This window comes from Diorhabda sublineata, chromosome 8 (genome assembly GCF_026230105.1).
Source record: "Diorhabda sublineata isolate icDioSubl1.1 chromosome 8, icDioSubl1.1, whole genome shotgun sequence".
Taxonomy (NCBI): domain Eukaryota; kingdom Metazoa; phylum Arthropoda; class Insecta; order Coleoptera; family Chrysomelidae; genus Diorhabda; species Diorhabda sublineata.
Genome location: NC_079481.1, coordinates 1,354,625 through 1,379,942, shown reverse-complemented (window position 1 = coordinate 1,379,942; position 25,318 = coordinate 1,354,625). Strand labels below are relative to the sequence as shown.

Here is a 25,318-nt window from a genome sequence, read left to right as displayed (position 1 = left end):
GAATATAACCAGTTGTCAAAAGCGAGGTGCGGGAAATTCAAATAAAAAGTCTCTAAATTATATTTTCTATTCACCATTTACGTATTTATAAAAAACTAATTTATTTAGTTCGTATATGAATAATGATAATAAAATAAATTATGTCTTATTTTGTTAGATACAACATATTTACAATTTAATAAATATGTTTAAAGTACAAGTTATGAAAAATTTTGAAATAAAAATATATTTCAAGTCCTTTTATTTTTATTGGTACAATTTATATAGGAAAAGAATAGAAGAACAATTATAAAAATACAGTCAATTGACAACAAAAAGCATTTTTTCAATCTCTATAACGTACAGGGTGATATTAGTATTATAAGAAAAGTGCGATAGATACTTTTAACTATACCCTGTACACATAATTAAACTATATCGTATAAAAGCCCTGTATATATTGAGTGCACTTAAAAAAGTTATTTTTTGAACACGTGATGGAAAATTGTATCGAATTTTCATTCAAATATACAGGGTGATTCTGAAAATATTAATTTTTTAAACGCCATTGTTAATTTTGTACATTACACCGTCGAATATATTCTTAAAATCATCTGTCGTGATGAAATTGTGTATAAAACACGATTTAATATTTTTTTCAACGTATATACTGGGTGATTTTAGGTAAATAATACATGAAATACTCGGAAATTTATACACGCAGTATAGATATCGATAATATTCGATCAAATTTTGTATCTGTACGAATGATTTTGACAATAAATTAAATACCTGACAAACTTATTCCAAATATACAGAGTGATACTTGAAAATGTTGATTTTCAATAACCACACTACCAAAAAAGAATCATAAAATTACCAGAAGTTGTGAAATAATGTGGAAAGTAAAATTTGGTATTTTTTTTTATTATTTACAGGGTGAGTTTATTAAAGTAAGATGTAAAATACTTTCGAAAAAAGTATATTTCATATATTTCACTAACACCCCGTAGAAATGATTGCAAATTAATGATTTAAGATATATTTCGACATTTTTTGAAGAAATATTACAAAGCATGTATTTATACAGGGTGATTTTACTAAAATAAGGTAGAAAATACTCTCGAAATAATTATATTTCATATACACCCCGTAGATATGAATGCAATTTTGGTTTTAGATATATTTCGAATTTTTTTGAATGTAAATTACTTATTTTAGGCAGATTTCGACATTTTTTTAATAAATGATGGAAAACACGTATCCATACAGGGTGATTTCACTAAAATAAAATAGAAAATAATCTCGAAGCAAGTATATTTCATATACACCCCGTAGATATGAATGTAAATCATACATTTTAAAATGATTTCGATATATTTTTAATCAATGATGGAAAACACGTATCCATACAGGGTGATTTCACTAAAATAAAATAGAAATACTCTCGAAACAAGTATATTTCATATTTTTTAATCACACCCCGTAGATATGAGTGTAAATTACAAATTTTTGAGTAGATTTCGATATTTTTTGAATCAATGATGGAAAACACGTACCTATACAGGGTGATTTCACTACAATAAGTTAAAAAATGGTTTTGAAAAAAGTATATTTCATATATTTCACTCACACCCCGTAGATATGAATGCAATTTTGGATTTTAGATATATTTCGATATTTTTCGTTTGCAAATTACACATTTTAGGCAGATTTCGACATTTTTTGAATCAATTATGGAAAACACGTACCTATACAGGGTGATTTCGCTAAAATAAGATAGAAAATATTCTCTAAATAAGTATATTTCGTATACACCTCGTAGATATGAATGCAATTTTGAATTTTAGATAAATTTCGATATTTTTTGAATCAAAGATGGAAAACACGTACCTATACAGGGTGATTTCACTACAATAAGATAGAAAATGGTTTCGAAAAAAGTATAATTCATATATTTTACTCACACCCTGTAGATATGAATGGATATTATGGAATTTAGATAGATTTTGAAATTTTGTGATGAAATGATGGAAAACACGTATTCATACAGGGTGATTTCACCAAAATAAGATTTAAAATGGTTTCGAAAAAAAGTATATTTCATATATTTCACTCACACCCTGTAGATATGAATGCAATTTTGGATTTTAGATAAATTTCGACATTTTTAGTTTGCAAATTACACAGTTTAGGCAGATTTCGAAATTTTTTTTAATAAATGACGGAAAACACGTACTCATACAGGGTGATTTCGTTAAAATAAGATAGAAAATATTCTCTAAATAAGTATATTTCATATACACCTCGTAGATACGAATGCAATTTTGGATTTTAGATAAATTTCGACATTTTTAGTTTGCAAATTACACAGTTTAGGCAGATTTCGAAATTTTTTTTAATAAATGACGGAAAACACGTACTCATACAGGGTGATTTCGTTAAAATAAGATAGAAAATACTCTCGAAATAATTATATTTCATATACACCTCGTAGATATGAAAGCATTTTTGAATTTTAGATAAATTTCGACATTTTCTGAATGTAAATGACATATTTTAGGCAGATTTCGACATATTTTGAATCAATTATGGAAAACACGTATTAATACAGGGTGATTTCGCTAAAATAAAATAGAAAACGGTTTTCGAAACGAATATATTTCATCCACACCCGGTACATACGGAACGTAACCGACGAATTTCATACGGATTTCGATATTTTTTCGTCCGAATGACACGTACATCTACTACGGGGTAATAATCGCGAAAGAAAAAACAAAACAACCCCCTCGAAACACTATACCGGACACGTATGTATAAAGATTGTCCCGAAAAAAAAAAAAAAAAGACTTAGACAACCTTATAACGCGCTTTATTGAAAGTATGATGACCGGCGGTTTGTAATTTAAGCAATTCCTCTTTAATCAGCCTCGTTATTTCCGCTTTAGCCTTCGATACCGCCATATCCGACGTACTCTCGATGGCCAAATACAATTTCCTTTCCCCTTCCGGCGGACTCTTCCCCGTCGGTACGTACGTACCCCTGACGGTGATGCCCGCCTCGGAATATTCGGAAATTTGCGCCAACGCCTCCTTGGAAGTCACCCTCCATCTGGCCTGTTGCGGGAAATCGTTTATTTCCAATTCTTCTTCGTATTTCCGGAAAGTTTGTTCGTCGTCGGTATTTCTGTCGTCGTCGTCGTCGTCTTTCGGTTGATAATTTAATTTCGTATTCAATTTGGCCGCCAATTGTTCAGCTACGGTTTTGGCGGTTATCGCCGGTTGGGGACCGCTGCCTTTCAATATCGATTCGGCGGCTTGCCGCGTCGCGAATTTCGTATCCAAACTCGCGTTCTTCGATAAATTTATTTTGGACGCCAACTTTTTGGCCAATTCCAATTTATCCACCGCCGTCGTTAAAGTGGCGTTCAACGCCGCCTGATTTATGATACCCAAAGGGGCTTTGATCTCCTTGACCGTCCTTTTCGTAGCGAACATACTTTCGATCTGTTGATCGATGTCCTGTTCCAAATCCTCGTCGTCGCTGTCCGCCAATCCCAAAGCGGCTTTTTGGAATTTCTTTTTTTCGTTAACGGCCGCCGCTTCGGATTCGTCGAATTTGAAACCTTTACCGCTAAAACCGCCTCCGGTATGTACTTTCTTCCCTTCGGCTTCTTGTTTATTCTTGTAATTCTCCCACAGATTCCTCAACGGTTCCGGTACTTGCACCGCCGCTAATTCGTAAGCTTTGATCAAATCGCCGGCGTATTTACCTTGATCGGGCGTTATGAACGTATAAGCGAATCCTTTATTGCCCGCTCGGCCCGTTCTACCGCACCTGTGCACGTAATCCTCGTAATGGTTCGGGCAATCGTAATTGACGACCAATATCAATTGTTTGACGTCCAAACCGCGCGCCGCCACCGACGTAGCTATCAATAATTTAACTTTGCCGTTTTTGAAATCGACTATGGTCGAATCGCGATCGAATTGATCGATGCCGCCGTGCAAACTCATGCAATTGTAGGCGGCCCTCATCAATTCCTTCAATAATATATCGGCGTTTTCCTGTTTATCCACGAAAACTATTATGCTGCCCGATTCCTGATACAGACCCAGCAATTCCAACAATTTCAAAAATTTCTGATCCTCCTCCAATATGACGACGTGCTGTTCGACGTCCTTGCACACGACCGATCTACCGCCGACTTGAACCTCGATCGGTTTCTGCAGTATCCTCCTGGCGAGAGCTTCCATTTGCCGGGGAAAGGTGGCGCTGAACATGACGGTTTGTCGATCGGGTCGGACGTTGTCGATGATACGCATAACTTGCGGTTCGAATCCCATATCGAACATCCTATCGGCCTCGTCGAGAACTATATAAGTGACTCGCCGTAGATTGGTGACTTTGCCGCTGTTCGCGGCGAGCATGTCGATCATTCTACCGGGGGTGCAGACTATTATTTCGGCGCCGCGTTTCAATTCGGCTATTTGCTCGGATATGCCGGTGCCGCCGTAGACGCACGCCGCGTGCAAATTTAAACTTTTCGTGAATTTTTTTATGTCTTTGCCGATTTGCATGCACAATTCGCGAGTGGGCGTCATTATGATGGCGATCGGGCCGTCGGTGTCTTCTAACGGCGGTTGGTCCAATATGTGTCGGAACATCGGTAGGAGGAAGGCCAAAGTTTTGCCGCTGCCGGTTTTCGCGATACCGATCAAATCTCTGCCGGACATTATGGCCGGCACGGCTTGGGCTTGTATCGGAGTCGGTTTGTCGAAATTTAATTTTTTCAATATGTTTAATTCTTTGGTGGAAACGCCGCATTGCGCCCATGTTTTTATCGGTTTCGGGCAGCCTTTGCCTTTGACTCGGATGCCTTCTAATTCTTCTTTGTAGGCGTCGACTTCGTCGTTTTTCATTTTCGCTATTTCCGGTACTTCGACGTAGAAATTCTTCCTGAACGGTATGTAAACGATGTTGTTGTGATCTATGCGGGCCAATTCCTTTTTTTGTTTGTTGGCTATATTGGCGGCGGTGTCTTTTAAATCTTCTTGTTCTTCTTCCGAGGAATATTCCAAACCGTCTTGATTCTGTTCGATCAATTCGCCTTTTTTCACGTTGCTCTTCGATTTCGCAACGCCGGTTACTATTACCAGCGAACCTTTTTTTTGTACGGCGTCGCCGGGTTTTTTCGTCACTTCGAATTTGTTGATTTTTCTAACTTCCGCTTGGACGCCTTTCATATATTCGTCTAGCGGATCTACGTCTTCCTCTTCTTCTTCTTTTTCTTCTTTTTCTTCTTTTTCCTTTTCTTCTTCTTCTACTTCTTCTTTGGTTTCGGTTTTTATGGGGGATTTTTCTTTTAAAGTTTCCGCTAAAGCGATGGCGATTTGTTTGGCTTCTTCCGAAACGTCTTTTCGTTCCTCTTTAACGTCGAGCTAACAAAAATTTATAAAACGCTATCATTTTCTTGTTAATCTATACGGAAAAACGAACATTTTCAAAAAAAATTACCTAAAAATGTTCGTTTTTACAAATTTTTTAAAACTTTCTCAATTTTTGGTGGAATTTCACTATAAAAACAATAAAATAATTTAAATTATTATTTAATTCTTAATTTTTGGTGGAATGTCATTGAAATTACGAAAATTAATTGAATATTTCATTATTTTACGATTTTTTTTGGAACATTTCATTATAATAACAATTTGAATTATGCTTTGCTTCTAAACTTTTGGTGGAATATCACAAAAACTATAAGAATGATTTTTTTTCCTTAATTTTTCATTTTTCGGTGGAATTTCACTTGATTTTTGGTGAAACGTTACTAAAACTACGAAATTAAGTTGAATATTTTCATAATTTTTCAATTTTTGGTGGAATTTTCCTCCAATAACAATAAAGACAATTTGAATTATCGTTTACTTCTCAATTTTTTGTGGAATGTTATTAAAACGACGAATTTTTTTATAATTTTTCAATTTTTGGTGGAATTTCACTATAAAAACAATAAAATAATTTAAATTATTATTTAATTCTTAATTTTTGGTGGAATGTCACTGAAATTACGAAAATTAATTGAATATTTCATTATTTTACGATTTTTTTTGGAACATTTCATTATAATAACAATTTGAATTATGCTTTGCTTCTAAATTTTTAATGGAATATCACAAAAAACTATAAAAATGAATTTTTTCCTTAATTTTTCATTTTTCGGTGGAATTTCACTTGATTTTAGGTGAAACGTCACTAAAACTAGGAAATTAAGTTGAATATTTTCATAATGTTTCAATTTTTGGTGGAATTTTCCTCCAATAACAATAAAAACAATTTGAATTATCGTTTACTTCTCAATTTTTGGTGGAATGTTATTAAAACGACGAATTTTTTCATAATTTTTCAATTTTTGGTAGAATTTCACTATAAAAACAATAAAATAATTTAAATTATTATTTACTTTTGGCGCGAATTTAGAATACACCTACTGTTGTATCGTTCGAAACGAAATTTTTTATATGAATCAACATTAATATTGTATAAAAAATTTTATCTAGATTTTAAAAATCATTGCTATAACATGATTCATCCTCTATAAAATCACTGATAACTTTTTGTGTTTCAACATTAAATTTTATAATATAATAATTTATTTACCTTTTCGTTCTTATCTTCATCTTCAGAATCATCTTCAAGCGACCATTTCTTTGCGGTAAGTTCAGTAGCAGGCTCAGTTTTGACTTTACTCACGTCTTTCTTCAAAGCCTCTTGTTCTTTCTTTTTTCTCTCGGCTCTCCATCTCTCGATCCTCTCCCTTCTTTTCATCATTTCCATTTCGAGTTTTTTCTGTTCTTCCTCTTTATCGAGATTAGCCGGATCGAACGACAACCCACTATCGTCTATTTTAGTTTTTTCTTTCGATCTGGATCTAGTTCTTCTACGGGATGATTTGCTATTTTCGTTTCTACGGTCTTTGTCTCTATGATCTCTGTCACGATCTCTTTCCCTACTATACGACCTTCGTTCCCTATTTCTATCTCTACGTTCTTTAGAACGTGATCTACTTCGTCGTCTGGAATCTTTAGATTCCCTTGATCTACTTCTTCTGTATCTGGAAGATTTTGATCTCTCTTTGCTTTTTGAACGAGATCGTCTACGTTTTCTTTCTGGTGTCCTACTTCGATCTCTACTACGTCTAACCATTTTCTTGGAAATTAACTCACGTTTTTCGTTTATAAACGTTCAATTCACACTTAACCTTAAAAATTTTAACATCAACAATCTTTCAAATTGATATTGACATGATATAAAAATGGTTGCCACTATAAGGTTTTAAAAGTTACTAACGACATTTATATAAATAATTTTTTTATTTATTAGGTTTTAATTGACAATATTTTGGATTATTAAGCGTTTTTTTCGTTATTTAATGGTTTATTAAGGATTGGAATAGTTTTTTTTTCATGGATGGATATGCGCTTATATCAAGTATATTAAAGAATAGAACTGGAAGAAGAAGTGGGTATTTAGGATATCACATTTTCGTTGTAAGTGTAAACATGTCTGTTTGGAAAAAAGCAGCGAAAGCTCACCAAAAAACCCACAAAGAACGGCATCAGCCAGAAGATCGTGCTCATTTAGGACTACTTGAGAAAAAAAACGACTATGTGTTACGCGCGAAAGATTTCAACGAAAAAAAGAGTACGTTAAAGATACTACGCAAGAGAGCATTGAACAAAAATCCAGATGAATTTTATCACCACATGATTAATGCTAAAACCGAAGACGGAGCACATTATGAAAAGGAAAAAAACGACGATTGTACGCCACAACAATTATTGTTGATGAGAACACAAGATTTGAAATATATAACCACGAAAAAAACTCAAGAACTCAAAAAAATAGAAAAAATACAATCACTACTTCATTTATCGAGTTTAGAACTTCCAAAACGCAATACACATATATACTTCGACAAAGAAAAGAAAAAAGAAGCGAAAGAAAGAACACTGAAGATGTTGATGGAAAAAGAATTACCGGACGTGAGTGAAAAAGATTTAATGAAATCGGCGAGATCTAGACAGAATTTATACAAAGAATTAGCCAAGAGAATTGAAAGAGAACGAGAATTAGCAGTTGTACAACAAAAGATAGAAGTTAAACGAAGTTTGGAAAATAAAAAAACCGTTTTACCTCCGAAAAAAGTGAAGAAAGGATCTAAAGATAGCGCTCCTGTGTACGTATGGAAATATGAAAGGAAGAAATAGTATTTAATAAAGAAACACGTTGATTTTGGTACATTTTTATTTTATTTCACTCTAAATGATTAAACAATATCGATTCGTCTTCTAAAACGTCGATTAACAATTTTTTCCCGATAATTTTCGCCATTTCTGCGCCGTCTATACCTTTAGGTTCGGCTACTTTGACGTTTATGTCTCCGTTTTCGAGCTTATGACCACTTTTTAACTGTTTTGTGTAAACTAAAGTTTTTCCTAATTTTTCGTAACAAGGTTTTTCCGAAATTTGAAACTCCTTAATTGGCTTACCCATTGCCGCTTCCATGTTTCTAATATTCGTAACTAAACGTCGAAATTCAACAGGATCTAGAGAACAAGCATGATCAGATCCTTTTTGATTTTTATCTATAGTTAAATGTCTTTCGATAACCTGAAATTAACGTATTCAAATTCTTTATAAAGGAATTGTTACAAATAGGGAAAAAAGGGAGTTGAGGCTGAAAATAACATTATTGAATGCTTTTTCTAAGTCGATAAATTATTTATAAAGCAAGTATTACAAATAGTGAAAAATGGGGGGTTAAGACTGAAACAGATTGAAAAAATTTGATGAATCAATTTGTGCGGAGGGGCTTTGAATGGAAAATGGTGAGTAAATTAGTTTTAGAACGAGAAAATTAAATGTAGAAAAAATGTGTGAATTGGATATTTTTCATATCACCGAACTGTTGAAAATAAAAAAAATTTTGATTAAATTTGGTGGAATTTCACTAAAATCATTAAAGACACAATTTAAAGTATTATTTACTTCTCAATTTTTGGTGAAACGTCTCGAAAATAATGAAAACGATTTTAATTTGTGATACAATTTCTCAGGTTTTGGTGGAATTTCACTAAAATGAATTGAATTTTTAATATATCTTAAATTTTTTGTGGAATTTCACTATAATAATAATTAATACAATTTGAATGTGCATTTAATACTCAGGTAGATGAAAAAAATCACATAAATCAAATTGCGGAAGGGTTTTGGGCGGTAAAAATATCTAAAAACTGGTAAATAAATCGGTTTTCTGACGTAATTACGTATTTTCCTACCTTTGCACCTAAAGCTACAGCCGCCACACTGATATGTGTACCCAATTCATGCCCAGAATACCCTATCAATATATCTGGAAATGTTGACTTGAACAAATTTATAACATTTAAATTGATATCTTCTATTGGTGTCGGATAAGCGGAAACGCAATGTAAAAAAACGAAATTTTTATGGTATTTTGACACCAATTGATAAACTTGTTTCACCGTTACTAAATTTTGCATTCCTAAAAATCACACCTCCCGAATCGGTTCCTTAATCCTTAAGCCTTAATCTATATTCAACTACTTGACCTTACCTGTAGATATAACTAAGGGAATGGCAGTTTTCGCAGCTTTTTCAATCAAAATAAAATTATTAGCGTCTCCGGAACCAATTTTTATAAAAGGTACTTCGAGATCAATTAAAAATTCCAGCGATTTTACATCCATCGCTGAAGCTGTGACCAATATACCGACTTTATTTGCGAAATATTTTAATTCTCTATAATCATCTTTACTGAACTCTAAAAATTGTTTATGTTCTCCGTAAGTTTTTCCGAAAGAATGAGGTGAATTGTACGGTCTAAGTAAGGCTTTGTTGTTGAATTTTTCCTTCAGATCAGTTTTTTGAAATTTAACACAATCAGCTCCGCAATCCTGTAATTGTTTTTCAATATTTTCGGAATATCAAATTAATGTTACTTACCTTTGCTATTTTTATTAATTTTTTCGCTATTTCTATATTACCTTGATGATTCTGACCGATTTCGGCTATAATAAAAGTATTTTTCGACGTCTTTAAACAATTAATAAAATCCATAATGGACTGATATTTAAACAAACTATTCTAATTGATATAACCTTCATATTAATTTTATTATTGTTTTTAAATATCCGACATTCGTAAAATAGACACTCCTTTTAGCAAAAGTCAAATTAAACGAACTCTATGGTTTCTGAATAGAAATAAACATAATTTTAAATTTCTATACATCCTTTTTAATAACGCGCTTTTGCTTATGTTCCGAAAGTTACACCAGTAACATAGAGGGTACTCAACGTTTACACGCCACCGCACCAACACTCAGAACTACATGACGACCGTTTCGATAACCAATTATCATCTTCAGATACTTAAGGTGAATTAAGTGTTGGTCTAGTGGGAGTGTAGATAAAATGCTCAGTATGAGAAATTCCAAATAAGCATGATGTCAAATTATGTACGGTCGAACAGTTCTTACCAACACAATATGGCGTTACGTTTAGACAAAATTAAATAACACGATTGTCATTTGTCATATTTCTAATCATTTGGAATCGATTTATAATTTTTAACGGTCCCTTGAAACTAATTTTCTATCAAAAGAGATCTAAAAACAAGACGATTTATCAAGAATAGCATAAAAAGATGAATGTGATTAGTTCCTATTTTAAGTAATCGAAATTAACTCCGTGAACAAAGCTATGGCCTTTTGCTAGCTACAGCCAGTTAATGTGTATACACTTCTTCTCGTAAAAATGTACATTTGAACTATTCCGTTTTTTATACATATTGGATTCCCTCGTCTTGTTAGGAATTTTGGGGCTGTCAAATATAAGGTGATTTTGAAATAATTTTTTATATTTTTCGGTTTTATGTTAGTATTTTTTGTGAACTAAAAAAGTGCTAATTAAAATTCATTAAAAGGATGTGAATTTATTAATAAAATAAAACACATCTTTTTTTATTTGTCTGTGGATTACTTTCGTAATTTTTTCACGATAAAAAAACCGACTTGTTGAAGCTTTTTTTTCTTTCGAAAATGGAGTTGGAACCTCAAGTTATGACAAATAATAATTTAGATATGTTAACAGAGACAATGTTTTATGATATTCTCACACATACTTCGTATCCAGTAAATAATTATAAGAATACCGAAAAAGATGAATTAGAAAATTTGACGAATAAAGGTAAGCCTTGCTTTTTATTATTATTAATGTATTATTCTAAGAATTATTTATTAGAAACAAAAATGTTGAAACAAAACGTGACGCTGGTAGGTTTTCCAGTAAGTGTAATGCCACCGCCACCTCACAAGATAGTTAATTACGCAAATAGTAAAGTAAAAAGGTATCACCCTAGAGATTCGTCGAGACAGAGGGATACTTACCGACCCATATCGCCTAAAGGGTACGATAGCGACGAGAGTTGTACATCATATTCTTCAAGAGAAACCCCACCGCATAACAGTAAGTACATTATTTATTATATTTTCGAGGATTTTAGCTAGTTTCTTCACGTTCCTTCTTTTCTTTTTCAAGGAAATAAATATAACAACTCGAGATTGGAAGATAATAATGTAGTTTTCGACAAATATAATCAAAATTCTAATATTTACCACAATTCTCACGTTCAATATCATTCTAATATTCAACAAAATTATAATACCAATACAAACGGGTATTTCAACAAATATAGGTAACATTTAATTTTAGGTTATATATCCAATGATTTAGTTGAGAATTTTAGTCAAGGAATGTTTTAAAATTAATTTTTATTAGATTCCTGTTTCCGTAACTACTATTTTAACTCTTTAATTCATTATTTCAATGTAACTAGTGTTTTATGTCGATTTCTGGTGATTTTTCTAAAACGGTACAAAGTAAAATATTTAAATCACGCATTGTAGATGTATTTTTCCGAAAGAACAACATTTTTTTGTAATAAATAAAAATATATCCAACAATTTTGTTCACTAATACATTATTAGGTAATTGAAGCTATGTATACCCTCCTATTATATTAAAAGACAAAGTTATTTTCATTATTTAGCAACTCTGGAGCCTCTGGTACATTTGAACTACTTTCGAATAAAATCGTGAAGCTTAATTAGTTTTTTTATTATAATTTATCAAACATTGCAGTAAATAACGTTATTTTCAAGTATTACTGATTCTTATAGATAAACATTTGAAAATTTATATAAAATTAATTAAAATAATTCAACAATAAATGTATTTTAATGATTCAGTAATTACAGTCCTCTATAAATTACAGTTCAGATTGTTACCTACAAATAAATGAAGCAATAATCAATCTGATCCTTCAAATCTTCTATAAATCGTTTATACCCGGCTCGAAGAACCAGATAATGTAATTATTAATTGAAACTGCCTGTTCTGGATGATTTATATGGAATTTCGGTATAATACCATTAAAATGCAGTAGTTTTAGGGCAAAATTAGAGTCAAATTATGACAGCTGATTGTAAATATGTAAATTTAGGGTTAAAATTTGGTTTTTCTACGAAACCATTTGAGTTCATTGCAGATTTAGTTTGACGCAAATAATTTTATTAGAAGTATGCTTTTTAACTAAATCATTGGGTATTTACTATGTGTTTGGTTTTTATTTTCGCATGTAAAAAGCTGAAATTGAGGATGTATTTTTTATTTTTATTTTGTGGTCGTTTTTTTTTATTTTTGCATGTATTTTGTAATCTAATTCGTCCTGAGGCAAATATTAATCAAATTAATTGTATAGAAAATCTGAAATACTTTAAAAAAACAAATATTCAAATGAAATATTACGCAATCAGCCAAGTACCATAAGTTTAAGACATCGTTTTCTATTTCCCATAATTTTGTTACTTTTGGCCCCTTTTTAAACAAAACTTTCTAGTTGAGTGTTTTCTTTAATAGTTTCACTCATCGTTTTCTATTTTACATGTTTTTGCACCATAAAATGTCTATTTCTACACATATTTCCCATAATTTTGTTACTTCTAGCCCCTTTTTATGTACAATTTCCTATTTAAGCGTTTTCTTCAATTAGTTTCACTACTACACTCTATCAAAGTTTTTGAAATTGTTTTGATCGAAATTTTCTAAATATTTAATAAAAATCCTTTAAAACACATATTTTTAACAATATTCTCCATTTTATTGAATGTATAAATCAAATTTTGCTTATAAAACGATAATAAATTATAATAATACAATAATTTAGAAAAAAATTTACATTTTACAATTCTTTTTCGACATCTGCTAACTTGGATTGATGTTCGGTAATTTCTAAAGCTTCCCATTCGGCTTTAAACGGTACTTTTGGATCTGCGGGCATTCCAGATGCGGCTCCGGTCATCTGCATCTGTTCTTGCATCTGTTTACTTTGATCTGCTGCGTTATTTTCCCCTAATACTAATGTATAAATACTTCTCAAACCGAAAACATTTAGGAAATACCAAGAAGCCGACGATACCCAACTGGCGTCTAAATGTGATAGTTCTATTCCTCTTTGTAACATCGATTTGAATCTCAGAGTTAAAGGAAACGGTACTTTAGTTGTTATAAACCCAGAAAACATCCAATTTATCCAACCTCCTATCACTATCATGGGTAAAACGTTGGTTAAATTACCTTTTAACATGTCAGTCATCATAGAAGGATCTGTCATCATGTTTTGATTAACCGCTGGTCGTTTTTGCATGAGATAACCATCTTCTTTGTTAAAAGCTTGTTTTCTAATCAGGAACGAATTTTTCGGGATGTATCCGCAATTTTCTCGTAACGCTCTGGCTCTAAGCAATAATTGAGAATCGGCTAATTGCTGTAATTCTATTTTCTTCTGACTCGATAATAAGATCGATGCGTAATGTCTTAATATCCCCGTTAAAAAAGTAATAACCACAATCGGTAAAAAAACCCAGAAACGAATTTGGGGGTCTACTATTAAATCTGCACTCATTTTTATTTAATTTGACTTATAAAAAATTGTTTAACCTCGAAAATAAGATCGACGTCAAATGTCAAATCTTCTTTAACTTAATAACATAGACTTGAACGCTTTGGGTATATAGTTATTTTAAATTAGCCTCTTATTTGGGCACGTTTTCAGATATACAAACAATAATAATAATAATAATAACAATGGGAATAATACAAATGGTCGTCAAAAACATGGTAATTATAAACATAGTATGGATAATATGATAAAAAGGGCGCATGGCTTAGTGGAAAGGTTTAAATCGAGATCGAACGTAATGAAAATAGAACCGAACCCTCCTACATTATCCACGGGAACACTGTGGGACCAACTTAACCAAGAAATATGGAACGTTTTCAGTAGTAGGGCTCAAAAAGAGAAAACTTACGATAGCAAAATCGATTTATGGAAAAATCTATTTTTATATATAAGGGTTAGTAACGAAAAAGGGTGTTTTCAAATCTAATATATTCATTCGTAGAAATGTTTAAATAGTTACGGTTTATTTATGGTCGGTTCAACGATGTCCGGTTTCGGTTTGGAAAGTAGTGACATCGACATGTGTCTATTGACTAAACCGGTTTCTAGTGATCCTCGAGCCGATTCCCTACACCATTTAAATGCCATCAAGCATTTATTGGCGAAACACGGTGGGTATTTGGTTAAATTGTATCTACGACATCGATAGAATTTTTGTTTTTTTAAAGATTCCGCCGGGGATGCCGAATTGATATTGGCCAAAGTGCCGATTTTGAAATTCAAAGATAAAGAAACCGGTTTCGAAATCGATCTGAATTGCAATAATTCCGTCGGTATAAGAAATACGCACTTATTGTACAGTTACGCCCGATTGGATTGGAGAGTTCGCCCTTTGGTGATCGTGGTGAAGATTTGGGCGCAAGCGAATTGTATAAATGACGCTAAAAATATGACAGTTTCCAGTTATTCGTGGGCGTTGATGGTCATCCATTATTTACAATGTAAGTAATTGATTTTAATAATTTATCTAGCACAGTGGCGTTCGTAAATCTATTGTTTTTTTTTTATTAGAAAAAATTTAAATAATCGTTGTTGTATTAAGAGGATTCGTCATGGAAATTTATCACTTTTTGAAAATTTATTTAATTGACAGTAATTTTTGAAATTATCGGAACAGTGACGTGCTCATCTATTCTTCTAAGGGGTACTTTTTATAACGGTTATTTTTAAGAGGATTCGTAAAAAAAATTATTCTTTTTCTGAAAAATTTTCAATATTTTTTAAATTATATGAATAGTGGCGTGCGTGTATCTTTTTCTGTGGGGGTTTTTTAGTAAATTTTCATTATTTAAGAGGATTCGTGAAGAATTCATCGACTTTTTGAAAAAATATTGCCAATAGGGAGAAACACAAAAGGAATCTTGATAATTATACGAACAATGGCGTGCTGTTTTATTTTTCTAGGGGGTACTGTTTTTTATTTTAGTAATTAACGAAAATTCCTCGGTATTTTGAGTAGTTTTAAGAGGATTCGTTTAAAAAATGCAGTCTTCCGGAAATTATATCAAAATTTGAAAATTTCGCGGGCATTTTTATCATTGATATGAACAGTGGCGTGCGTGTATCTTTTTCTGTGGGGGTTTGTTAGTAAATTTTCATTATTTAAGAGGATTCGTCAAGAATTCATCGACTTTTTGAAAAAACATTACGAATAGGGAGAAACAAAAGGAATCTTGATAATTACACGAACAATGGCGGGCTTTTTTACTTTTCTAGGGGGTACTGGTTTTTATTTTAGTAATTAACGAAAATTTCTCGGTATTTTGAGTAGTTTTAAGAGGATTCGTTTAAAAAATGCAGTCTTCCGGAAATTATATCAAAATTTGAAAATTTCGCGGGCATTTTTATCATTGATATGAACAGTGGCGTGCGTGTATCTTTTTCTGTGGGGGTTTTTTAGTAAATTTTTTTATTATTTAAGAGGATTCGTCAAGAATTCATCGACTTTTTGAAAAAATATTGCCAATAGGGAGAAACATAAAAGGAATCTTGATAATTATACGAACAATGGCGTGCTGTTTTATTTTTCTAGGGGGTACTGTTTTTTATTTTAGTAATTAACGAAAATTTCTCGGTATTTTGAGTAGTTTTAAGAGGATTCGTTTAAAAAATGCAGTCTTCCAGAAATTATATCAAAATTTGAAAATTTCGCGGGCATTTTTATCATTGATATGAACAGTGGCGTGCGTGTATCTTTTTCTGTGGGGGTTTTTTAGTAAATTTTCATTATTTAAGAGGATTCGTCAAGAATTCATCGACTTTTTGAAAAAATATTGCCAATAGGGAGAAACATAAAAGGAATCTTGATAATTATACGAACAATGGCGTGCTGTTTTATTTTTCTAGGGGGTACTGTTTTTTATTTTAGTAATTAACGAAAATTCCTCGGTATTTTGAGTAGTTTTAAGAGGATTCGTTTAAAAAATGCAGTCTTCCAGAAATTATATCAAAATTTGAAAATTTCGCGGGCATTTTTATCATTGATATGAACAGTGGCGTGCGTGTATCTTTTTCTGTGGGGGTTTTTTAGTAAATTTTCATTATTTAAGAGGATTCGTCAAGAATTCATCGACTTTTTGAAAAAATATTGCCAATAGGGAGAAACATAAAAGGAATCTTGATAATTATACGAACAATGGCGTGCTGTTTTATTTTTCTAGGGGGTACTGTTTTTTATTTTAGTAATTAACGAAAATTCCTCGGTATTTTGAGTAGTTTTAAGAGGATTCGTTTAAAAAATGCAGTCTTCCAGAAATTATATCAAAATTTGAAAATTTCGCGGGCATTTTTATCATTAATATGAACAGTGGCGTGCGTGTATCTTTTTCTGTGGGGGTTTTTTAGTAAATTTTTTTATTATTTAAGGATTCGTCAAGAATTCATCGAGTTTTTGATAAAACATTACGAATAGGGAGAAACATAAAAGGAATCTTTATAATTATACGAACAATGGCGGGCTTTTTTACTTTTCTAGGGGGTACTGGTTTTTATTTTAGTAATTAACGAAAAATTCTCGGTATTTTGAGTAGTTTTAAGAGGATTCGTTTTAAAAAATGCAGTCTTCCGGAAATTATATCAAAATTTGAAAATTTCGCGGGCATTTTTATCATTAATATGAACAGTGGCGTGCGTGTAACTTTTTCTGTGGGGGTTTTTTAGTAAATTTTCATTATTTAAGAGGATTCGTTGAAGAAATTTAATTATTCTCTTGAAAATAATCGATTTCAAATATATTTGCAGGAATTTTTAGAAATTATATTGTCAGTGGCGTGCGTATATATTTTTCTATGGGATTTTGTTTGGAATTTTTCAAATTTTCACTACGTTTAAGAAGATTAGTAACAAAATTCACTCCAAATTCTTAAAAAATTATTTATATCAACAAATTTTTCGGAATTTTTAATTTTATGATCAGTGGCGTGCGCTTATTTGAACCCCGAAGTTGGCTCGTTAAAAATTTTATCTATATTTTTTCAAAAATTCTCAGTGTCAAGAAACTTTTCAAAAATTTTTAACAATTACATGAACAGTGACGTGTATATAGTAGTTTTTGTAGGGGTTTATTTGAAAATTTTCACTCTTTAAGAGGATTGGTTGATAAATTTACTTAACTAAATACGTAAAAGCATTAAAATTGAACATTTGAAACACAACCGTCCAAAATTTTACGTTATACGACCGTCTAACTTCATTGCCATCTTACATAACCTCCAAATCCTAAAAATTTGACATTCCACATAACCTAAAACGAAATGCAGTATGGCGTCGTGCGTTTCCGTCAATTTACGCGCGATAATTCGAAAATACAAACTTCAGAATAAGTTTCTTCTTTTTTATTGCTTTTTTTTCGTCATAGCGTAAAGCGGAAACGTACGTAAATCTAAATATGAAAAAAATCGTCAATTTTTGTACGAACGCCTCTTTTATATTGATGAATTGGGAGATTTCGATTATGAATATTTCAGGTGGGGTGGTACCGCCGGTGTTGCCGTGTCTCCACGGTCTCCTACCGGAAAAATTCAATCACCTCAACGAAAATCACACGATGGACGTCCAAGAAGACCTGCCGACGATAAAAGATTTCCGTTCGGATAATTTGTTGGGTCTTTCTCAACTTTTGATCGGTTTTTTTCAATATTACGCCAATTACGATTTCAATAATTACGCCATATCGGTTAGAGCGGGTTCGAGTTTACCAATAGACGAATGTCGATTCGCGAAAGCGCCCAAAAACGATCCGCATCAATGGAAATTTATGTGTATAGAGGAGCCGTTCGATTATACGAATACCGCTCGGTCGGTATTCGATTTGGAATCGTTCAAACATATCAAAAATATAATAACGGCTTCCTACGAGGTACTATCGACGACTAAATCGTTGAACAGTATATTGCCGTTGAATTCCAAGTACGAAATAAGATGATGCTGATCGTATAACGAACCTAAATAGTATTGAAAACCTATTCGGTTTTGCGTGGATCTATTTCTTTGTTTTTTTTTTTTTTTTTTTTTTATCTGTAGAAGGAATCTCTAGGTCGTCATCGATGGTTTTGGTTAATTTTTGGTATTTATACATCGTTTGATGATTTTTAGTTGCGTTCGGGAATTTTTGTTGAACTTTCAATAGTTTTTGTTGAATTTTTAACAGTTTTTCAACAGTTTCTATCAATTTTCAAATAGTTTTTATCAATTTTCCACCTTTATACATCATTTAATGATTTTTAGTGACTTTTGTTGAACTTTCAACGATTTTTGTTGACATTAATCAGTTTTTGTTAAATTTTTCAACAGTTTCTATCAATTTTCAAACAGTTTTTGTCAATTTTTCACCTTTATACATCATTTAACGACTTTTAGTAGCTTTTGTTAAACTTTTAACAATTTTTGTTGCAATTAAACAATTTTTGTTCCATTTCTCACAGTTTTTCAACAGTTTCTATTAATTTTCAAACAGTTTTTGTCAATTTTTCACCTTTATACATCATTTAATGATTTTTAGTGACTTTTGTTGAACTTTCAACGATTTTTGTTGACATTAATCAGTTTTTGTTAAATTTTTAACAGTTTTTCAACAGTTTCTATCAATTATTCAAACAGTTTTTGTCAATTTCTCACCTTTATACATCATTTAACAATTTTTAGTAACTTTTGTTGAACTTTCAACGATTTTTGTTAACATTAATCAGTTTTTGTTGAATTTTTAACAGTTTTTCAACACTTTCCATCAATTTTCAAACAGTTTTTGTCAATTTTCCACCTTTATACATCATTTAATGATTTTTAGTGACTTTTGTTGAACTTTCAACGATTTTTGTTGACATTAATCAGTTTTTGTTAAATTTTTAACAGTTTTTCAACAGTTTCTATCAATTTTTCAAACAGTTTTTGTCAATTTCTCACCTTTATACATCATTTAACAATTTTTAGTAACTTTTGTTGAACTTTCAACGATTTTTGTTGACATTAATCAGTTTTTGTTGAATTTTTAACAGTTTTTCAACAGTTTCTATTAATTTTCAAACAGTTTTTGTCAATTTTCCACCTTTATACATCATTTAATGATTTTTAGTAACTTTTGTTGAACTTTCAACGATTTTTGTTAACATTAATCAGTTTTTGTTAAATTTTTAACAGTTTTTCAACAGTTTCTATCAATTATTCAAACAGTTTTTGTCAATTTCTCACCTTTATACATCATTTAACAATTTTTAGTAACTTTTGTTGAACTTTCAACGATTTTTGTTGACATTAATCAGTTTTTGTTAAATTTTTAACAGTTTTTCAACAGTTTCTAACAATTTTCAAACAGTTTTTGTCAATTTTTCACCTTTATACATCATTTAACAATTTTTAATAACTTTTGTTGAACTTTCAACGATTTTTGTTAACATTAATCAGTTTTTGTTAAATTTTTAACAGTTTTTCAACAGTTTCTAACAATTTTCAAACAGTTTTTGTCAATTTTTCACCTTTATACATCATTTAACAATTTTTAGTAACTTTTGTTGAACTTTCAACGATTTTTGTTGACATTAATCAGTTTTTGTTGAATTTTTAACAGTTTTTCAACAGTTTCTATTAATTTTCAAACAGTTTTTGTCAATTTTCCACCTTTATACATCATTTAATGATTTTTAGTGACTTTTGTTGAACTTTCAACGATTTTTGTTGACATTAATCAGTTTTTGTTAAATTTTTAACAGTTTTTCAACAGTTTCTATCAATTATTCAAACAGTTTTTGTCAATTTCTCACCTTTATACATCATTTAACAATTTTTAGTAACTTTTGTTGAACTTTCAACGATTTTTGTTGACATTAATCAGTTTTTGTTAAATTTTTAACAGTTTTTCAACAGTTTCTAACAATTTTCAAACAGTTTTTGTCAATTTTTCACCTTTATACATCATTTAACAATTTTTAATAACTTTTGTTGAACTTTCAACGATTTTTGTTAACATTAATCAGTTTTTGTTAAATTTTTAACAGTTTTTCAACAGTTTCTAACAATTTTCAAACAGTTTTTGTCAATTTTTCACCTTTATACATCATTTAACAATTTTTAGTAACTTTTGTTGAACTTTCAACGATTTTTGTTGACATTAATCAGTTTTTGTTGAATTTTTAACAGTTTTTCAACAGTTTCTATTAATTTTCAAACAGTTTTTGTCAATTTTCCACCTTTATACATCATTTAATGATTTTTAGTGACTTTTGTTGAACTTTCAACGATTTTTGTTGACATTAATCAGTTTTTGTTAAATTTTTAACAGTTTTTCAACAGTTTCTATCAATTATTCAAACAGTTTTTGTCAATTTCTCACCTTTATACATCATTTAACAATTTTTAGTAACTTTTGTTGAACTTTCAACGATTTTTGTTAACATTAATCAGTTTTTGTTAAATTTTTAACAGTTTTTCAACACTTTCCATCAATTTTTCAAACAGTTTTTGTCAATTTCTCACCTTTATACATCATTTAACAATTTTTAGTAACTTTTGTTGAACTTTCAACGATTTTTGTTAACATTAATCAGTTTTTGTTAAATTTTTAACAGTTTTTCAACAGTTTCTATCAATTTTTCAAACAGTTTTTGTCAATTTCTCACCTTTATACATCATTTAACAATTTTTAGTAACTTTTGTTGAACTTTCAACGATTTTTGTTGACATTAATCAGTTTTTGTTAAATTTTTAACAGTTTTTCAACAGTTTCTAACAATTTTCAAACAGTTTTTGTCAATTTTTCACCTTTATACATCATTTAACAATTTTTAGTAACTTTTGTTGAACTTTCAACGATTTTTGTTAACATTAATCAGTTTTTGTTAAATTTTTAACAGTTTTTCAACAGTTTCTATCAATTATTCAAACAGTTTTTGTCAATTTCTCACCTTTATACATCATTTAACAATTTTTAGTAACTTTTGTTGAACTTTCAACGATTTTTGTTGACATTAATCAGTTTTTGTTGAATTTTTAACAGTTTCTATCAATTTTTCAAACAGTTTTTGTCAATTTCTCACCTTTATACATCATTTAACAATTTTTAGTAACTTTTGTTGAACTTTCAACGATTTTTGTTGACATTAATCAGTTTTTGTTAAATTTTTAACAGTTTTTCAACAGTTTCTATCAATTTTCAAATAGTTTTTGTCAATTTTTCACCTTTATACATCATTTAACGACTTTTAGTAGCTTTTGTTAAACTTTTAACAATTTTTGTTGCAATTAAACAATTTTTGTTCCATTTCTCACAGTTTTTCAACAGTTTCTATTAATTTTCAAACAGTTTTTGTCAATTTTTCACCTTTATACATCATTTAACAATTTTTAGTAACTTTTCTTGAACTTTCAATAGTTTTTGTTAAATTTTTAACAATTTTTCAACAGTTTCTATTAACTTTCAAACAGTTTTTGTTAGGTTATATTAAGCGTTAAAATTCTCGATTAAATTTCAACTTTTTCAGACCACTTTTTGCCTTAGTAACTAGTTAGGCTAGTTTTCCACAGTGTTGATCCATTATCAACAATTTTGATCAATATTTCTGTATTTTACAACAGTTTTGGTTCAACCCCCTACAGTTTTCACCGTCACCAACAATTTTTTATCAATACTTCACAATTTTTTCAGTTTCGAACACTTTTTGATCAATTTCCTACAGTTTTTTCTATTTTCCAACAGTTTTTGTCTATTAACCACAGTTTTTTATTTTCCCCTACAGTTTTCACCGCCACCAACAATTTTTTATCAATACCCCACAATTTTTTTCAGTTTCGAACAATTTTTGATCAATTTCCTACAGTTCTTTCTATTTTCCAACAGTTTTTGACTATTAACGACAGTTTGTTATCAATCTCTGCCCTTTTTAATCAATTCTCTACAGTTTTTGCCTGCTAATTACAATTTTTGATCAATTTCCCGCAGTTTTTTCTATGTCCCAACAGTTTTTGGCCAATTACTAACAGTTTTTGCCCGATTTTGAACAGTTTTGAACAACATTCAAGAGTGTAAATCCAATTATCAACATATTCCGGCCATTTTTCAACAGTCTTTGATTACTTTCCAACAATATTTCTTGAAATTTCAATTTTAACCACCGTCGGTGATTTTCCGTTCAATTTTCTTATCTCTGTGGTTTTTCTTTTACTTTCAAATGCACCTATCGATTTAATTTTCTAGTAAAAGTTCGAAAACAGCTTCAAAAAATTGTATTTTCCCGGAAAACCGAGTAAGTTTTCGTATACACCGCTTGAAACATTCCAAGATGTATTTTACCGAAAACGTGAGAATGAGGTTATGTACGTATGTATGTATGTGTGTGTGTGTGTGTGTGCGTGTCAATGTAATTGTTCGTTATTCTTTTCCTTTGTTTTTTGTTATCGAATTGACCATGTTCTAAAAAATCCGTAAATTTGGTGATTATTACAAGACGTGGCAACGCGTCAATCTCGAAAATTCTTCTTTTTTACGCTCGCTTTCAATTGAACTTGGTCGATATTTTCGTGTTGTAATAAATATTAAGTAAAATTTAAAAAAAACAAATAAAACAAAATGCTCGTCGTGAAATTTTTCAAATCCGTGGCGAGTCAAAAAAAAAACACGTGAATGTTTTTAGTTTAAAAAAAAAATATTTATACGCTTAGATTTTGCGCGCCAAAAAGGTCGCAAAACGCTGTAAATGATACATATCAAACAACGGGTGCATTTATCACACACCCTAGCTGCCACCCTTAATATAAAAAAAAAACAGAAAAAAATAAGCAAACTTATATATAATATACACCTACGTTTTTTTAGTAGTTTTTTTCTGGGTGTACATTGAAATTTTTTGTTTTCAGATGTTTATACATAGGTGTAAATTTACTTATTAAAAAAAAAATATTAAAAACCTCGACTATTTTGTTATACTTGACAACAACGCCTTATATATTCGAAATTCACTAGATTTTTTTCACATTTTCTCGTTTTAATCATTCCCGAAATCAAATTTCCCGCTTTTTAATCTAATTCATAATTTACACTTATCGATTCGTTCCGTCTAATTCTTCTTTTTCTTGATATTTTCACGAGATTAAATTCGTGTTTATGTAGCTGCGTAAACTAATGAAAAAAGTCCGGTGATTAGAGAAGTAGTTGTTGCGTCGTTGTCAAGTTTCGGTTTGTTTAATAGAATTTTGTGATAGAGGTGAATAAAAAAAATAAAAAAAAAGTTTAACTAAAAAAAAATTAAATATTTGTGATTGAACCTATTTTGATCTCTGAAATGGTGATTTAGGTATTAAGTATATTCGTTTAAATGAAAAATGTAGTACATCTTCTGGAATTTAAAAGATCTGGCAACGACTTATATAAATACGAAAAAGAATCCTAATTAGTACATTGAATTTTAAATTTCAGAATATTCAACTACGTAAATTTAAAGCAAAAAGTTGTTACATGAAAATAAAAATAGTCACTACGTGCCAAATGCGTATAATACGAGGGAAATAAAACTAATAGTGTGGAAATTTCAATTTGTGGTAAAATCAAATTTCGAGGTTAATAATTTGACTACAAATTGATGTTTCATGAATACGAGGTGCGTTTGTAAAATATTTTTTTATACCACTTTTACTTTCGAAAAACAGTGATACCAAATCGGACGATAATTTTTCACATTGTGTCAGATCAGGTAAAAAAAAAGTAAGTTTTTTTCAGCATGTTAATTAATCCGGCGAAAAAACAATCTGATGTGTGAATTTAAGGTGGTGACATTGGTTTTTTGTTCATTTTGACGTTAAACGTATATTATGTCACACGGTGCTAAATCCGGCGATTAAAATGGATACTATTCTGAAATTATGTCCAGGAAATGAATTTTTCATAATTTTTTCTAGTGTTTCCATTTATTTTGACGTTTAATGTACGCCGATACGTTTATTATGTCACACGGTGCTAAATCTGGCGATTAAAACGGATACTATCGTGAATTTTCGTTCTAAAAGGAATTTTTTATGATTTTTTTCAACGTTTCCATTTAATATAACGTCAAATGTACGTAGATACGTTCATTATGTCACACAGTGCTAAATCCGGCGATTAAAATGGATACTATTCTGAAATTATGTCCAGGAAATGAATTTTTCATAATTTTTTCTAGTGTTTCCATTTATTTTGACGTTTAATGTACGCCCCTACGTTTATTATGTCACACGGTGCTAAATCTGGCGATTAAAATGGATACTATCGTGAATTTTCGTTCTAAAAGGAATTTTTCATGATTTTTTTCAACGTTTCCATTTAATATAACGTCAAATGTACGTAGATACGTTCATTATGTCACACAGTGCTAAATCCGGCGATTAAAATGGATACTATTCTGAAATTATGTCCAGGAAATGAATTTTTCATAATTTTTTCTAGTGTTTCCATTTATTTTGACGTTTAATGTACGCCCCTACGTTTATTATGTCACACGGTGCTAAATCTGGCGATTAAAATGGATACTATCGTGAATTTTCGTTCTAAAAGGAATTTTTCATGATTTTTTTCAACGTTTCCATTTAATATAACGTCAAATGTACGTAGATACGTTCATTATGTCACACAGTGCTAAATCAGGCCATTAAAATGGATACTATTCTGAAATTATGTCCAGGAAAGAAATTTTTTATGATTTTTTTCCAATATTTCGATTCATTTTGAAATCGAATGTGCACCGGTATGTTTATTAAGTCACACGGTGC

The 25,318-nt window shown here is 30.6% G+C and overlaps 5 protein-coding genes across 5 annotated transcripts; 2 read left to right on the top strand and 3 right to left on the bottom strand.

Annotated features, from left to right (window-relative positions):
* Window positions 1-49: 49 nt before the first annotated feature.
* On the bottom strand, window positions 50-7,292 carry LOC130448029 (probable ATP-dependent RNA helicase DDX46). The gene is made up of 2 exons (XM_056785183.1): window positions 6,644-7,292; window positions 50-5,424 (listed from the first exon to the last, which is right to left on the bottom strand). The coding sequence occupies exons 1-2, from the start codon at window positions 7,187-7,189 to the stop codon at window positions 2,833-2,835; spliced, it is 3,138 nt and encodes a 1,045-aa protein (XP_056641161.1). The 5' UTR covers window positions 7,190-7,292; the 3' UTR covers window positions 50-2,832.
* A 208-nt stretch (window positions 7,293-7,500) lies between these two features.
* Window positions 7,501-8,293, top strand: LOC130448036 (probable U3 small nucleolar RNA-associated protein 11). Its single transcript, XM_056785190.1, has one exon. It carries the CDS (start codon window positions 7,546-7,548, stop codon window positions 8,251-8,253), a length of 708 nt encoding a protein of 235 aa, XP_056641168.1. The 5' UTR covers window positions 7,501-7,545; the 3' UTR covers window positions 8,254-8,293.
* On the bottom strand, window positions 8,277-10,405 carry LOC130448032 (sialic acid synthase). Its single transcript, XM_056785186.1, has 4 exons — window positions 10,013-10,405; window positions 9,624-9,963; window positions 9,325-9,551; window positions 8,277-8,656 (listed from the first exon to the last, which is right to left on the bottom strand). Exons 1-4 carry the CDS (start codon window positions 10,124-10,126, stop codon window positions 8,300-8,302), a joined length of 1,038 nt encoding a protein of 345 aa, XP_056641164.1. The 5' UTR covers window positions 10,127-10,405; the 3' UTR covers window positions 8,277-8,299.
* A 429-nt stretch (window positions 10,406-10,834) lies between these two features.
* On the top strand, window positions 10,835-20,120 carry LOC130448031 (poly(A) RNA polymerase gld-2 homolog A-like). The gene is made up of 7 exons (XM_056785185.1): window positions 10,835-11,256; window positions 11,311-11,535; window positions 11,608-11,764; window positions 14,183-14,483; window positions 14,532-14,700; window positions 14,758-15,030; window positions 18,055-20,120. The coding sequence occupies exons 1-7, from the start codon at window positions 11,109-11,111 to the stop codon at window positions 18,510-18,512; spliced, it is 1,731 nt and encodes a 576-aa protein (XP_056641163.1). The 5' UTR covers window positions 10,835-11,108; the 3' UTR covers window positions 18,513-20,120.
* Window positions 13,207-14,093, bottom strand: LOC130448035 (ER membrane protein complex subunit 3). The gene has a single exon (XM_056785189.1). It carries the CDS (start codon window positions 14,030-14,032, stop codon window positions 13,310-13,312), a length of 723 nt encoding a protein of 240 aa, XP_056641167.1. The 5' UTR covers window positions 14,033-14,093; the 3' UTR covers window positions 13,207-13,309.
* Window positions 20,121-25,318: the final 5,198 nt, after the last annotated feature.